The following is a 16,897-nucleotide window of genomic DNA, read 5'->3' on the forward strand; positions in this document are numbered from 1 at the left end:
GGGATGCAACACTGCTCTCAACACTGACACATCAGTCTACAAGGAAACAGTTTTTGGACCAGAGCAGTTAACAATCGTTTGCTAAAAGCCATCACCCACTTGTATGGATGTGGGGCACTGGGACAGTCCTGGAGACAGGGAAAAAAAAGTCATAAGATGATGATGATGCTATTTCACAGTCTTGATCTTCTTCCCCACTGTCTGAGAGGCCGGGCCCTTAACTGTTCTTTTTCTGCATCATTCTCTTCCTGCTTTTCCACACCACCTCTTCCATTTCGTAATTATAAAACAGAGTGCATGACTTAATTTTGGAGGTTGGTTGGTCTGTTTTTTGGTTGTTAATATTTCGTTTTTACTTAGCTGCCTTTAAAAAAAAAACCCAAACAAAATGGAGAAAATCAGATTTTTACAGGACACTTAGATGAGCTCAAATTTAGTGTTGTGCTTTCAGAAAAGGATTCTGCATTTTTGCGATAATCAAAGAGACTTCCATACTCGTTTCCACATCGTGGCCAGCAGCGGCGTTCACACATCCGATCCCAATCCAGCCGCCTAGGAACGCGGCGCCGGGCAAGGCATAAACGGGCGGCTCCCGCGTCTGCGGCCTCGCCCGGGTCCAGGCGCTGCCAAGCCCCCGCCTCCCGCGGGTCCCGCAGGTCCCGGAGGCCGGCGCGGCGCGGGGAGCAGGTCTCAGCCCCGGGCGGCTGCGCCGAGGGAACCCCGAGGGGCGAGCGCCATGAGGGACCACGCGGAGCCTCGACTGGAGGAGGCCCGCCCGGTGAGTGGTCTGATGAGCAGACCCGCCTTGGGGCGCGGCCGAGGTCAGGACCCGCACTCCGAGAGCGAGTGGGGACCCCGGGCGGGTAGGCCGTGTCCCGGGGTTTGCGCTCGCGTCGCCATGACGACGCTCCGGGTTGCGCGGGCTGGGCGGCGGGTGCCCTCACGCAGACTCCGTCAGGAACGCGGGGCCTTCCGCTCTGAGCGCGCCGGGCTTGTACACCCGGGCCCTGTCTCAGGCCCCGCTAACAAAATCACAGCGGCCGCTCAGGTATCCCTGCGGGGGGAGCTGTGACCGGAGCGCCACAGCCGCCAGAGGCTCTGCCCTCGGGCCGGCCAGCCCAGACTCCGTTCCCCCACGGGGCCGGTCTGCGGAGGTCAGCCCCGACCCGGGGACCACTCGGTCCAGTCGCCCATCGGGGGTCGCAGGGCCCGGAGCGGCCGGGGCCGCGCAGCCCGATGACGCAGTGCGCCTGCGCGAGCGGCCGGCCGGGCAGGGGTGGCGCCCTGCGCCTGGTGGGGCCGGCGGGGGCCCCCGGCTGCGGACTGAATGGGGAAGAAGCAGGTGGTAAGCGAGCGGTGGTTATTTTTTCGCTGTTAGGACCTATGTCTCTGGTTGAATCGTGCTTGCTTTTGAGGGGTCTCGAGGTTGGGTTTCTGGGTAGGTGGGACCTGATTTTTTTGCGGGATTTTTGAATGAAAGAGTTAGCAAGAGCTGGGCCTTTGGCTGGAACGAGCTTCGTTGCATCTTAGGAACCGTGGAGCTCCCTGTAGTGCAACATTTTTTTTTTTTCTAATGCTTGGCTGCTGGGTGGAATTAGAACTGTCTGTGTCATCCTACGCGTTAGAGCATGTACTGTTTGAACAAATTGATTCCTAGATGGGGCGAACGTTGGAAGGTCTTAGAATGTAACCGCGTTAACTCCGTTTCTTCTGCGAGCAGCCTGAGAGACTGAGGCATTGTCTTTCTTTTCAGAGATTACAGAATGCTGGCAGCAGTGCTGTCCGAACTGCTGTCACGAGTTTTCTTTATGATCTCCTTCTTCCCCCTTTCTTTCTGCCTTAGCATCTTTTTTGCGTTGTATGTACTGTCTTCAAAAGCATGCTCCTCGGGGGCTGAAAATTCTTTTGGCTTCGCATTGAGGGTTACCCCTCACCCCCACTGAGTTTTAGAAAGAATCCGGTTGTCTTGGTCTGCAGGACTGACTGGGCGCTCCTGGGCACTGATTCTACCGGATATCAAAGATGTGATGATAGAGTCAGATCCAGTACATTCCTCTCCGGTGTCTCTACAGCAGGCTTTCCAGAAAATTGCTTAATGGTGTTCGAGGTGAAATAAAGATGCCCAGGCTGTCCGTTAACACCGCTTTCTTCTTTCCCCCAGCGTCCTCCACGAGCCCTTCCACCTGTGCCAAGGTAAACACAATTGACAGTAATTTCATTGTAGCGCTTTATAAACCTAAAGTGAATACAGTGAAAATCGGGCATGTAGGGTTGAGAAAAAGACTGTTCGGAAGACACTTCCTGAAACTTCTGGGAAAGGCTTCGTAAAATGTTAAAGGTAAAACATGTTTGAATCCTGAGGGTGGCGGTTACAATCCAGTGTTCTTCTTTATTTAAAAGCCAGCCTGCCAACATGGTGGGCTGGGCACGTGTTCTGAACTCTGTCTTGTAGACTGGCCATAATTCTCATCCTCTTTTGTGTGCCAGAATAGTCTCCTCAGAGTGTAAGCTGATTATGGTCAGTGACAAATCAGTTCTTAATCTGCCTTATTATATAGCCATAAGGAGTATTGGGGCTATTTTATTAGTAGTAAATGTTTTATTTCTTATTAGTACACTAGTTTGTAAACTAGTGACATTGTGTGATTGCTAATTTTATTTTAAATTGAAATGTATAACGATTCTAGTCCATTTTAGTTTGACAATGTCATAAATTTTGAATTAAAAGTTTCTTTTTCTGTTTTTCTCCTGACTAAATTTGGTCTGTATCATGTGAAGTGTTATTCAAGGTAAGTTAATTTACTATCATGTGGAATTTTAAAAATATAGACCTTGTATTAAAATACTATATTCAAAAATTAGTGTTCAAAAAAGTTTAATTCTTTTTTAAAAATTTAAATTTTTTAAAAATTTAAAAATTCTTTTAAAATGTATAAAACCATGCTTTGTGTGATAACAATTGGCTACAGCTGGTATTTAAACATTATGACAGCGTATAAACTAGATGATCTTGATGTGACAGAAGTATTTCATCACTAGAAAGAGTCATCCAGAACCTAAGTCATTAGTGTAAGCTCCGTAACGGGGACTGCATCTTCCATTGTCTCGTTTGGTCAGAACGGGTGAAGTTTGGCTGCACTAAGAACCCCCAAGTCTCAGGGATGTAATGTCACACAGGGGTATGTCTGATGAATGCAGGGTAGATTGTGCAGCAGTTCCGGGCGGATGCCCTGGACTACCTGTGACCTCAAGACGTAGTAACCCACAGTAATTGTGCCCTTTGGCTCTGCCATCCTAACCTGCTTTGGCAGGTGCCACCACAAGGAAGGAGAGAGCTGGAGGTTGCTCCTTAGCTCTTTTGGAGTTTTAGCTCTTGCAGGACACTGACCCATAGCGTAGTGGCTGGAATTAGTCAGAGGTTATGCCTGACTGCAAGCAGGGTGCAGGGAGCGGAGAGGACTGTAGGGATTCAGATGAACGTTTAAACCCATTTCCTATGCCACAGTTTCTAACAGTACTGACCGTCAGCCACCACACTGGAGGTCTCTTGGACGTTGTCTGTGGATTTCTTGTCCTTTTTCTCCCAATGAGTAGAAGTAGACTGGACCCAAGGAAGAGGGGGGAAAGTGTGTCCTTGCTACAAGGTTTTTGTTTTGTTTTACTTTTTTTTTTTTGGAGTGTTCCCTGCAGTGAATGAATGTTAGGCAACCATTTCTGTTGTTCTTTCTGTCTCATAGATGATATTCCACTTAACCGTCCCAAGAAGAAGAAGCCCAGAACTAAAAATACGCCTGGTAAGAAGTTAGTCATTGTTGTGTGGGCTCACAGGCTCACGTAGGGCCTTAGGTGTGAGAAACATCCAAGAGCAGGGAAGAGGAGGCGGGTCTGCTGTGGGGAAGGTGGAATTAAGGCTGGTCTGAAGTTCTGGGATTCCTGGCGTCAGTGAGTACAAGGCAACAGAGCAGTTGAAAACCTTCATGGAAAAAACAGTTGGGACCCTAAACTCTCATTTCCAGTGTTTTTGAAGTCTTTGAGGTCTTTTATCCCTAACAGCATGCATTGTTTTAAGTTATGGTTGGTTTCAGATGTTAGGACAGGATCCTGGGTTTTGTGGAGGAATTCTTAAATCCCTCCCTTCAGTCAGAGAATCACTACCCTAGAGCAGTGGTCTGAAGGGAGGGCAGGCCCACATTGTCCATGTGTTAGAAGCACTAGCTGTCGCAGGTGCTGTGGCTTTCTCTTCTGTCCTAGGTGTGTATGCGTGATCCTGGATGATGCTGTTCTTATTGTTGTTCATAAAAGGAATCATTCTATACGTACTGTGTTGGCTTCTTTATATGTAGAGGTCCTTGTGTTTTTAAGCAGTGACTTCATAGTTTATAAGAATGAACCATAATTACCAGTTCATTTTTCTTTTTACTTGACTTCAAATTTTTCACTCCAAACCATGTTGCAGTTTTTCTACATAAAAGAATGAGTAGTATGGAGGAAGAGGAATTTCTGTGGAGTAGATTACTAGCAGTGGAATTACTGGATAAAGGACATATGGAGTTTTAAAATGAAACTTTTGTTGAATTGCATTCAAGGAAGGCCATGTAGGGTTTTTTTGTTTGTTTGTTTTTCTTTTTTTTTTTTTGGCTACCAGTAGTATTTGATGGTGTCACATTCTGTAAATCTTTAAAAGCCCTGAACAGTATCAGTGCTATTTATTTTTTTATTTATTTTGTTAATTTAGGAGGTGAAGAGTATCTTATTTTAGTTTGCATTTCTCTTAAGTACTAGGGATGTTAGACAACTTTTCAGTTATCCATTAATATATTCCTGTTTTGCTTGTGAAGAATACAGGTGAGAATGTTGTCAAATAAGATTCTAATCTGCTGAAATGTGTTGAAATTCTGTTAAGATTTCATAGAGGGAGAGAGGTTGAAATGATTGGCCAAAAGAAGAGATACATGGTTACCTGTTAATTTCAGACATCTATGATGGTTTTATCAATATAGGACTACACTGTAGTAGAAATGGGTCAACTTTTTTCCTGCCAAGAGCCATTTTGACTATCACGTCATTCACAGGTCATACGGAAATATCTGCTTAAGAGCAGCTGCAGAAGGAGGGAGGGAAGAGTGATAGAAAAAGAAGGGTTGTCATTTATCCTCTGCATTACTTCTTAAATTCCCAAAACAGGCGGGGCTGGATCAGGCAAAAGCCAGGAGCTAGGAAGTCCTAGATAGTTAGCAAAACTGCAGGCACTTCATCTACTGCCTCCCAGGTAGATTGTGAACAGGAAGCTGGATTGGAAGTGGGGACAGAACTCTGCGATGCAATCGTCATGAGCAGGGGTTTAATGTATTGTACTACAACTCCTGCCCCATGATTTTGTGATTTTGCCTTTTGAAAGTTCTTTGTGTTTCTCTCAAATAGGTTTTCCTTCTTCCTTTTCTTTTCTTTAAATTTAAGCCCTCAGCCTTCCCTATTCCCTCTTTTCTTATATTAAAGCCCAAAGTGACAGTTGAGGAATGAAGCATGAAGATTTGGGATTCACTTGTAAAAGAGAAAGGATTTCTACGTAGGGAGCATTCCAGTTACCTGTTGTCATTGTTTAGAGACTCACCGATGGCTGCTTAGATTAGCCCACCTGTTTTTCTGTAGCCAGTGCTGCTCTGGAAGGCCTTGCTCCGACCACTGCTCATGGACCACGTGAGGACAGTGAGCTGCCAACCACAGAACTCACAGAGCATCCAGAGGCTCCTGTTCAGAGGAGACAGAGGAAGACACGCCCTTCTCTGGGTATGTGAAGGAAGCCGGGTTGGACTGTGCCCACAGATGTGATTTTTGAGAATATGATAAGAACCCTTCTGTTCCTATTTCCCTCCGTCCCTATACCATGGATGGTTTCTTGCCTAAAACATTTACCTCTTTTAAGGATACCAGTCACTGAATTAGGGCCCTTCCTAATCCAGCATGACTTCATTTTAACTTAATTATATCTATAAAAACCGTACTTATTTCTAAAAATAAGGCTATATTCACAGATACTGAAGAGTCAAGGCTTAAACATTCATACACACACACATTGCAGATGATAAGTATATGCATCTAAGGCAGTTTCAGAAAGTTTGTGGAAAAACAGAACCAGAGGATAATGTGCATTTTTAAAAATTAGTGATTATTTTATTATTATTATCATTTTATGATACAGTTCCATAGGCTCCTGGGATTTCCCTTATCCCCTCCCCAATCCCCCTACCCAGTTCCTCTATATCATTACTAAAGTATAGTTCTTCATACACAGTCATATGTCTATCATTGTGGGCATGGACAATAGCAGAGAGTCCAGCATCCATTGTCAAGATACAGTAAACAGTTTCATTGTAAGTCCATCTTTAGTCTGGAAGTCCTACTTCCTGGAATGTGTCCTCTCTGCTTCATCCTGATTAAATGTTTCTCCGTAAACATGTCCTTACCCTATTCTGCCATCTTGATTCTCGATAATGTGCATTTTCACAAATTGTTTCAAGTCCTTTTATAACTCATACAAAGTAAAAATAAAAAACAACCGTAAGGATATAAACAGGAACAATGGTTTTATTTTTAAGAGGGAGGTTGATTTTAATTTTCTCATTTATGTTTTGTTAATTTCCCAGATATTGAGTATGACTTTTATAATAATGGGCAAATAGACAAAGGATTTTGTTAAAACAAAATGAAGGAGAAAAGGTTGTGAGCTCAGCTCTCTCTCCCTGTAACATCAGCCCCTATAAATAATTTATCACAATTTAGTTTTCCTGATTAGTTACTTGTCCCTTTAGGAAATAGCAGATCCTGATTGGATGGCATTTGAAACTACAAGAGACAGGCAAATGAAATAGTTGGCAGAGGGAAGTTAAACTGAGAATAGCAGTGCCTGGGCATTCTCTGAGTATCTATGAGAAAGCGAAGGGAGAAAGGACACAAGAAGCAAAAATAAAATCAGAAATGATTGCCATGTGAACTTTTAATAAAATAGTTTATTTCACCACTGGAAATATATTTTACATTAAAATGAATGAATTACCAGAATACATTAGGGTACATATTTGAAAAGTAAGATGATTACTAATAACTAATAATAAGTGTTGTAATTTGTGGGAAATTATCTTTACACAAATGCCTTGCCCATTTTTAGAAAATTTAGGACCCAGCTATGTTTTGGGCCAGAAAATACCTGTCACTGCCAAGGCTATCCTAGAATGTACTTAGTCTTGCAGGAGCAGCTTTTAACATTTCTAGACTTGAAAAGTTTTTTTGGGGGAGTGAGGGCTGACCATGGTAGGCTCTACTGCTTGTATTGTACTTCCAGCTCAGGCTGTAAATTTTTTTAATGAAAATTGAATTTTAAGGATTTAGCATTGCAAGGAGCCAGGATTTCTGGAGGGAAGAGAAGCTAGTGGATTAGAAATCTCCATTGACCTGTTGAACTGTAATACCAGTGCTGTTTACTGAAGAGTTAACGCGGCAGGCCTGTGACTCCTGTAGAGGCTGGCTTGCCAGACTAATCAGCCGTTTGACTTATTCTGGGAACTTAGGGGTAAACAACTTCCTATGTGGATAGAAGACTTTCTATCCAGTGTAAGGCAGCTCACTGTGATCTATGCTGTACACCCACTTCCCTTCTGGGCAACTGGAGTTTTCATACTTGCTAAGACTATGGGACAAGCTCCTGATAAATCCTGGGGCATTGATTCTACGTTCCAACTCCCTGCTGAAGGCCTTAAAGGCTTTGTCTTGTTTAACACTGTTAGGCACCACCCTTGGAGCTTGTAACTGGTTGCTTTTAGACTTTGTTCCACATGCTTTTTCCTTCTGCTCATTTCTTTTATGCTCTTTTGCTATATAATACATTGTAACTATGACATAATGGTTTCTGGGTTCCATGAGTCCTTCCAACGGACTTATTGAATCCGGAGATAACATTGGTGATTTCTAGCACAGACTTTTTTTGGGATCCTTACATATTTTTCCATGTTGTTTGGCATTGTCAGTTGTCAATTTCAAATTTTATAATGTAATTTGGGAGTGGGAAATTTTAAAAGCTCTTAAAATAGTGGAAGTCATTTTGACCTAATTAAAATTCTTCAAGTTCTCATGTCTTACAAGAAAGAAAAAAGCTTCTCTGTTGTTTTGCTTTCTCCTTTGTAGTCACCTTTAAACCTAATGTGTTCCTTTTCAGAATCAGAGACTTCTTTCCCACAGAAGAAAACATCTAGTCCATCTTTATTACGAAATGAGAATGGTATTGACACGGACCGAGCTGGGGAGGCAGTTATCCAAAAGCCTCGAAGGAAGACAAAGTAAGAATTTGTTTATTCTTCTGAATACTCTTCAAGGTTATGCTGATACTTAGACTTCCAAAGTGAGAGCATCTCAATAAATACTTGTATATGCTTATCTCTAGGAAAAAGAGTGTTACAAACATGAGTTAAACCTAATGAATGATAAATTTTAAGAGTGAACTAACTCAGTAAGGAAAAACATTAGTATTGTACTTCAATAACAAATTATAGAAGCCATCTCTAAAAAAGAAGCACATAAATGGACTTCACATAAATTATAAAAATTGCATATTATGAGTATTTAAAATTAAAGATAACTGGTTCTTATGACTCACTGTCTTAAGACCATTTTGATCATATGATCATTCTGGAAACAAGCTTTTGCTTGTTTATATTTTAGCATGTGAAATTATATCTCAGATAGAAAAAGACATATCTTAAAGGAATATAGTGAAGATTATATATTACCATTTGTTTTTGAAAATAACCCTAAAACTAGTGATTGATGTCTACATAGTCACTTCATTTTGCTATTTGAGAAAACTGATGTCCACAGGAATTAGGTAACTTGCTGCACCTGACAGTTAATAGCAGCTCAAGTTGAGTAGAAACCAAATTTCTTGTCTCCAGTTGCTGTGTTCTTATTGGTAGTGGGCTCTGTAGAAGTCTGGTCAGCGTGCACTTTTCTTCCCTTCTCCCTGATGCCAGGAAGACCCAGCAAGCAGAAATACAGTATGCCAATGAGCTCGGAGTGGAAGATGAAGACATCCTCACCGATGAGCAGAGCGCTCCCGAGCAGCAGGCGAGGTTCACAGCCCCCACTGGCGTCAGCCAGCCTGTCGGCAAAGTCTTCGTGGAGAAAAGCCGTAAGTTGGTCCATGCTTCAGAGCACTGGTTCCTTGGCAATACCTAATTTTTGTTATAATGCAGAACAGTATGTTTAAGAAACCAAAAAAACAAAGAGCCTTCGGAAGTATGTTCTAGAGGAATTTTTAAATGGATCCACAGTGATGTTTCAGCATTAGCCTGAGGTCTCTTTTGTGTGGAACAATGCAAACCACCACCAGACTTGTTAGTAACCAACCGTGTCATTGTTCTCAGGGCGATTCCAGGCCACTGACCGCTCTGAGTTAATAAAGACCACAGAGAACATAGATATGTCGATGGACGTGAAGTCATCCTGGACCACCAGAGATGTGGCCCTTTCAGTGCACCGGGCCTTCAGGTATTGGCTGCTTTTGTTGGGTAAAATGAACATTAACTGTTCTTGTGAAAAGAAGCCTTAGCTGTCAAATACTGTCAAATAATTGACAACTTAAAATGGTGAGTAGGTATATTATTCCAACATTCTAGAATTAAGTGATCCTGCCTATTCCTGTAAGTGAAGATGATGAAGCTTGTTTGCACATTGTCTAAAATGTTGAATCATTTTATGTTCTTCCTATGTAATCAGTCAGTGGCTCTTCCTCCCTTCAGGATGATCGGTCTCTTTTCTCCTGGCGTGTTGGCTGGCTGTGCTGTGTGGAACATTGTTGTGATTCACGTGCTGGCAGGAGACCAGCTGTCTAACCTCCCCAACCTTCTGCAGCAGTACAAGACCCTGGCATACCCATTCCAGAGTCTTCTCTACTTACTCTTGGCTCTGAGTACCATTTCAGCTTTTGACAGGTAAGATGGTTGTGATTCCAGAGCCTTCTCACTTTTCTTTAGGATGAAATGCTGAGCAGAACTTCCAAAAGTTTTCAAAATAGAATTTTAGGGTGGTTCCATTACTTCTGCCTTTTTCTTAAAAAACAAACAAACAAAAAAACCAACTGGTCTGTTTGTGTACCTTTTTTGTGTGTTATGATAGGACTGTTGTGAACAAGATGTTTCAATAAGATTGAATGCATTTTTACATTAACTTACAGGTATAAAATTTCATCCAAATATAATCAACTTCCAAAACCCGAAATATCGTCTGAGTTCTCTAAATCAGGTCTAGGTGAGATACTGGACATAGTATTAGTTTACTAGGCCTGCTGCACCAGAAGCACCATGCCTCAGCTGGCTTGCAGCAGCAGAAACACGGGCTCTGGAAACTGGCAGTGTGCAGTCAAGGTGCTGCCGAGTTTGATCCCTTTCTGGAGGACTCTGAGGGAGATTCTGTTCTCAGTCTGCCCTCTGGTTTGCAGTGCAACTGCTGGCAGGCCTTGGCATTCCTTGGCTTTGAGGTGCATCATTCAGGTACCTGTGACTCTTGTCACCTGGCACTCTGATCTGTGTGTCCCTATTCTGAGTCTCTTCTTTCTATAAACATGTCAGTCATACTGGATTCTGGTTCCTTCTAATAACCTCTAGTTCATTACCTACACAAATACCATGTTTTCGCGTAAGGTTGCTATCATAGGTACCAGGGGTCAGAAATCACTCTATCTTTTTGGGATCACATTTAACCCATTTTTTTTGTATCAAAAATTGACTAATTACAGCCTACTGATGTGGATAAAATAAAGAGGTTGGAGCTAATGAAATTTTGAAGATCAAATTTAATTTATCTCTTGCTATCTGAATGTCTCTTGCCTCATACTGTCTTCTGGCTAGATACTTTATGTGATTTTACAAAATAGATATTCTTTTGTATATTAAGGATAAACTAGGGCTACTTAAAGCGTAATAATATATAATGGCATGCAATACAGAACAAAAACTGCTCAGGGAAATAAAGTTTAGTTAGGGTTGCAACTGTACCATGACCAGAAGTGTTTGTATTTTCTAGGATTGATCTTGCTAAAACCTCAGTAGCTATTCGAAATTTCTTTGCCCTGGACCCAACAGCTTTAGCGTCTTTCTGTGAGTAAAGAGTTTTGTTTGACAACTGTGTAATATTTTAGTTATGCTGTGATTTTAAACTAGGAGAAGTGATACTTTTTATTTTTACAAAGTTTTCATGTTATTTGTCCTTATAGACATTACCTTTAGATGTTCAGTGAATTTGTAACTAAAAAAAAACCCCGTCAGACTTAATTTCACAGAATTATTTTTCAGTAGAGGTTAATCCAGATAAAATTTTTAAAAGTTTAATTTGTTGTTTTGAATTACTTTTTAGTTTTTGCATGTACTGCTTGACAATAATAGATTCAGTTATAGGTGTGGTCTTGCTGCAACTTGTCTTATATACTTATGATAGCTTTGTTTTAAGTTGTGGGAATATTAATAAAATTAGTTTTAGACCTCAGTCACGTCATTTAATTTCTTAAAAGATCTAGGTTCTTGCCAGTTCTTACGATGAACTAGTGAGCCTGTCAAGACCCTTCTGCACTTGTGTTCTTGAAGAAACAAGACTGCTCAGCCTATTGCAATTGATCAAATGATTGTCTTTTATATTATTATTCAGCAAAGAAAAGATTGCTTTAGTATAATCAGATTAGACCCAGTTGTGAAAATTATTAGTAACTTAATTTGTCTTTTTCTCAGTGTACTTTACTGCTCTTATACTATCTCTGAGTCAGCAAATGACAAGTGACAGAATCCAGCTTTACACACCTCCTTCTGTCAATGGTAGCCTCTGGTAAGAATTCACAATAACATTAGCAATTGTTAATCGTAATAACAGCAGCAGTGGGAAGAATGTTCTTTTCTCATCTTTTTGCTTTTTTTCATGTTCCTCTATAAATAATGTAGGCCCTGTTTTGTTTTCAAAAACGTGGCAAGAAAATACTTATTCCTCTCATTAGCAAGCAGCTAGTATGGAAACCTGTACTTTTAATGAAATGTCTTTAAAAAGGTTTGTTTTAGGTATTCAGTTAGGATTTCAAAGCGGCTTATCTCCTCATGGCTTGGAGGAACTCTGTACCCTTACCCCCAGAGCAGTGATGAGGGAGTTCAGCCAGGATGGAGTCAAGCAAATCAACGACACTAGGAGAACAGAGCTGCAGATGACACCTGCAGATGACAGGGCCGCTGAAATTCTAGTTCCTGAAACTGGAGAGATCGTCTTTCTTGAGGAAGTGGCTAGAGGCTGGAGTAAACAAAGAAAGATAAGTTACCGCAGAATATTGCTAAGATATTGGAAGGAGACGTTAGAGCATTTTGTTTTGTTGATGACAGTATCTTTACAGTTAGCTCAATGTACAGAGCAGGCCTGTTTAGGTTTCCAATCACTTTTGAATTTTTGCTCTCATGGTATATGGTATATTTTATGTTTTACTTGTTATTTCCCTAGGAGAGAGCTAGGTTTCTATAAAAGTGATGAAATTGATATATTTCATGATCAAAATAAAGACACTTGTAATGAGTTTTTCTATATCTCTAGGGCAACGGGAACTGAGAAACAGATTGTCCAGCCGTGGATTATAGTGAATTTGGTGGTGGCAGTCCTGGTTGGATTGTCTTGGCTTTTCTTGTCTTACAGGCCAGGCGTGGATCTTAGTGAAGGTATTATACAAAATAACAGTATACCTTTACATCTTTTGTAGTGCTTTTATAAATATTTTAAATATTCTTAAAATGTTCCAGTAACAGAGACATATTTAAAATAAAAAAAAATACAAGAGATATGAAAAGAAAGTGGTTGTGACAGCGTGTCAAGGAAAGCTTGGGGGAGTGTCTAAAAGAACTGGAGTTTGGAAGTCCTTGATGAGGGTCTTTCCCCTGAGGACCCCCAGGGGATCTTTTTTCTCATGGGATCCATCCAGTAACTTAGAAGGTCCTTGCCATTCATCTCTATTAGTCTATTCCTGATGGAAGTATCCCTTCATTTGGAAATAAATCATGTCTGATGCATATTCAAGTGGGTTAGCTCTACCTCCTTCTCTTCTTGGCACAGATTCTTAACCCTTTACTATCTAATGAAGTCTTTAGGAATTCTACTTTCAAGGTGACTGGTATTGCAAGGGAGAGTCACCAGTTTCTGGTCCCAAACTCCCTTTGGAACACCTGAAGAAGCAGAACTATATTAGCAAACTGCTAGTCATTTAAAACTTTGTTATGGGGTACTTAATATTTGTATTGTAAATTGTATTTCCTTGGCAGGGAATATAAACCTTTGAGTCTCCCATATTAGTATTTTTTGGAATTTAGTTATTATTTGATTTTTGATTGGATCAGATAATTAGGACCTCTCTCAGCAGTCTTACGATGGAGAATTTTTCAAAATGCCCATTTGTGAAAATCAAGACAAAGTATAATCACAATGTATGTCCTCATTTGCAAATGTGCCTTTTTAGCATTATATTTCTCATGTTGCTCCACTGAATAGCCTGTTGCTTTATTCCTCTTGGTATATTTGATATGTTTTTGAAGATCTCAAGCCATATGTTTTGATTTCTTTCATTTACCATAGTTTTTGACTATACAGATAGCTTTTCATCTAATACTTGTAATATTTTATAGGTCTTAATTTACTGTGTTCATAATGTTTTCTTTTTCTTACACATCTTGGTGTTTTAATAAATTAAATATCTAGGCTATGTAATATTTTAGTTGTAAAAAGGTCAACTACTTCCATTCTACTCCATGGTTAGAATTAAAGCTGTATCCAACCAGCTTCCAAAGTACTCAGTCTAAATCATGAATAATTAGTAAATATTTGTAGAAACTTGCTCCCTTTCAGGGCCATGTAAGCCATGTAACTTTCTGTTTCCATGTGGAACAAAAAGTGAATATAAAATGAGGGTGATGCGTAGCTTAGCGGGTTGTTTTGGTGATTGGAGGCAGTAACGCAGTGAAGCTATCCTGCTATAGACCCATGTCAGTTCCAAGTTCCTTTGTATCTGTGCCCTGTGTTCTGGATTATCTGATCACTATAGAATAGACCTTTTGGCCCTTTAACGATGTTAGACTATCTGCATGTCTCAAATATCCCAGCAAGGCTTATTGTATTGTTTCTATTGCATGTTTTCTTTTTCTTTTAGAGATTTATAATAAGTCTAAAACTTGAACATTCAGCAATACAACAGATGCACATTTGTTACTAGCTCCTTTACATCAGATTTTACTGTTAATAGTTCTTACTTGACTTGGGGGCTTTCTGTTACTGTGTATTATGTCAGTATTTCAGGAGACTGTTTATAACGCAGCTATACAGCTCTTCTTACGGCACTAGGAAGTAATGTAAAATATCATCTGTTCATTTTATCCTGCAGAGCTGCTGTTCTCCTTCGATGTGGAAGACTGTCCTGAAAAAGACAGAGGAATCAGAGCCTCCTCATAAAGCCAAAATGCCTACAGGGGAATGGTGGTTCCATGTTTGTCCCAAACTTGTTTTACAGTTATCTTTATAAAATATGTATATATTTTTAACTGATTTTTGGATTATATAATACTGAAAAACCCACTATTATGGACAGTGTTAAAATTGTATCTCCTATTTATACCCAAACATTAATTTCTACAGCATCATATCTTATTGATAGTGATAGTGAGCTAAAAGCCAGAAGGTGAAAGTATTTATTTCTTACTCTGTCAAATTAGTTGTCTTTTTAATCTTTATAGAAGTACTAAATCAGGAAAAGCCAAGGCCTCTTCTGTTGTAAAATATGTATCGAGTTTAAACACAGATTTAAGGAGTAGAGTAAAAGGGGAAGAGGCCATCACTTTTAAAATATTTTCTTACTAAATAAATTGAGATATGAAACATCTTTCCTGAAATGTAGTGTTTGTGCATCATGTAATAATTATAAAATGTATTTCTTAATCTTCAAAGATGCTTTGTACCTAATAAAAAGGAAAAAAATATTTTTATTTGAAAAATTTCATATCCTACAAAGTGCATCTCTCTTAAACAGCTGTAGTAGTCATTCTCATGTCCAGTTGAACATAAGAATCATTCATAGAACTCTAACAAATACAGCACAAGAGAAACTGAGCAGTGAGAGAATTCAGGAGGCTTGTGTTTGTGGGTTCATAGTCCCAACTGACATTTTTAAACAAAAGATTTATTTATCTAAAAGGCACAGTTAACAGGAAGAGAGAGAGAGAGATCTTATATCCTCTGGCTCACTCCCCAAATAGTTGCATTAATAGGGGCTGGGCCAAGCTAACTCAGGAGCCAGGAACTCCATTTGGACAGGGGCCCCAGCACTTGGACCATCCTCTGTTGTTCTCCTTTTGTGAAAAATAAGAGATTCAGTGATGCCTGCCTCTCTTCTCTGCTTGTTGGCAGTTTCTGTGTCTTGAGAATTATTGCACCAGAGTAAAGTGAATCTAGACTTCTGGGTCCCAGCCTCAGAGATTCAAACACAAAAGGCCTAGGTGGTGCTTGGAAAAAAACTACATCATATAGAAATGCACCTTGGGTGACTGCAATGAAACCAGTAAAGTAGCTAGCATCTTAGGGTCTCTGGCCTGTATAAACCACGTATGATCTCATAACGACTTGAACTTTAGTTTGTCAGGTTGGTGGGAGGACAAGAAAATAAAAATTGTATCAAACATGGTACCTGTCATCGACAGGCTCATAATGTAGTGAGAGAGAAGATAGGTAGAAGAGTAGGAATTTATTTTGGGTAAGATTGGCTATGAACAGCTGCTTAGTAGGACTTCTACTGGTGTTATGGACATGAAAAAAGCCAAACATGAGTGAGCCCCAAAGACTTGAAATCCAACAAAAGTGTTGAAGTCAGTATAGCAATAATAATCTGAATTAACCTAGATTTATTATTTGTTAAAAATTTGCCTCATTCGCTTTATTTGTATATTAAAAAATAACAACAGCATTTTGAAATTAAGTTGCTAACATCAGGGCACTTTACCCAGATACCCCAGCATGTGTCTTCTGAAAATAAGGACAGTATAATATCACTGACACAACTGGAAAACAATTTCATAATGTTTGCTCTACTCTCAGATTTACAAGTTGTCTCTCAAGTTCTACTCAAGGTTCATCTCAACTTTTTCTATGTTCTCCATAACATTTTTAGTTGAATATTTTGATTGAGATGAATGTGGATGGATGCAGTCATGAGAAATAATAGAGATTTTTTTTTCTAGCTTGCCAATTTCACTCAACAACATTTTGCAAAAGGGTAGTGTATTCTTGAGCACGTTATACACATTTCTACAATCCATCCGTTTTATTCAGGTTTCTCATTTTATTTGCACTTGTATTTCTTTTACTTGTGTATGTATTCTAAAAAATCTGCACATTTTTTCCACAACTGTAAGGCTATATACCACTATACTAGACTTTGGTTTAAAAAAAACACCTGTTTTCCACATTGTCATTTTCTAGTAACACCTGTCTCCCTCCTACACTGCTTAACTCTGACCTTAGCAACTAATAATCTGTTTTTTCTAAAATTTTGCTATCTGGACAGTGTTATAAATTGCATTAGTCTGTTATCTTTTTGGATTGCCTTTTTTTTTCTGCTGAACACAATTTTCTGGAGTCCTCTAAGTTGTCTGGACCAAGAGTTTATTCCTTATTATTGAGTATTCTGTATTTATTCATTTGAGAGAGATAGAGTATGAAAGTAAGTAAAATCTTCCATTTCTGGTTCATCCCCAAATGACCTGGGCCAATATGAGGAGCCAGGAACTCAATCAGGTGTCACATGTGGGTGGCAGGACCATCATGTGCTCCTTCCTGGGAACACTTTGGTAGA

At 40.1% G+C, this 16,897-nt stretch overlaps 1 protein-coding gene across 3 annotated transcripts; it reads left to right on the plus strand.

Moving 5' to 3' along the window:
• Positions 1-736: 736 nt before the first annotated feature.
• Positions 737-15,021, plus strand: LOC121168108 (transmembrane protein 237-like). 3 transcript variants are annotated; one of them, XM_040997891.1, is made up of 13 exons: positions 737-778; positions 2,162-2,193; positions 2,779-2,789; positions 3,738-3,794; positions 5,650-5,787; positions 8,210-8,330; positions 9,021-9,178; positions 9,414-9,537; positions 9,789-9,980; positions 11,071-11,144; positions 11,769-11,862; positions 12,607-12,728; positions 14,438-15,021. In XM_040997891.1, the coding sequence occupies exons 1-13, from the start codon at positions 737-739 to the stop codon at positions 14,503-14,505; spliced, it is 1,233 nt and encodes a 410-aa protein (XP_040853825.1). In that variant the 3' UTR covers positions 14,506-15,021. The 3 variants fall into 3 exon arrangements, with proteins under 3 accessions (XP_040853825.1, XP_040853826.1, XP_040853827.1); XM_040997892.1 differs by lacking the exon at positions 737-778 and adding an exon at positions 1,328-1,354 and having other exon boundaries at positions 2,156-2,193; XM_040997893.1 differs by lacking the exon at positions 737-778 and adding an exon at positions 1,328-1,345.
• Positions 15,022-16,897: the final 1,876 nt, after the last annotated feature.

Source organism: Ochotona curzoniae, unplaced genomic scaffold, assembly GCF_017591425.1.
Source record: "Ochotona curzoniae isolate NIBS_2020 unplaced genomic scaffold, NIBS_Ocur_1.0 patch58, whole genome shotgun sequence".
NCBI classification, from domain to species: Eukaryota; Metazoa; Chordata; class Mammalia; order Lagomorpha; family Ochotonidae; genus Ochotona; species Ochotona curzoniae.

What these genes read in the sequence shown, in the direction of transcription:
- LOC121168108 (XM_040997891.1), top strand. Translation starts at nt 737, where the DNA reads ATGAGGGACCACGCGGAGCCTCGACTGGAGGAGGCCCGCCCG. An exon ending in AGTCTTCGTGGAGAAAAGCC is followed by an intron (nt 9,179 to 9,413) that starts GTAAGTTGGTCC and finishes CATTGTTCTCAG; the next exon opens with GGCGATTCCAGGCCACTGAC. An exon ending in AGGCGTGGATCTTAGTGAAG is followed by an intron (nt 12,729 to 14,437) that starts GTATTATACAAA and finishes TTTATCCTGCAG; the next exon opens with AGCTGCTGTTCTCCTTCGAT.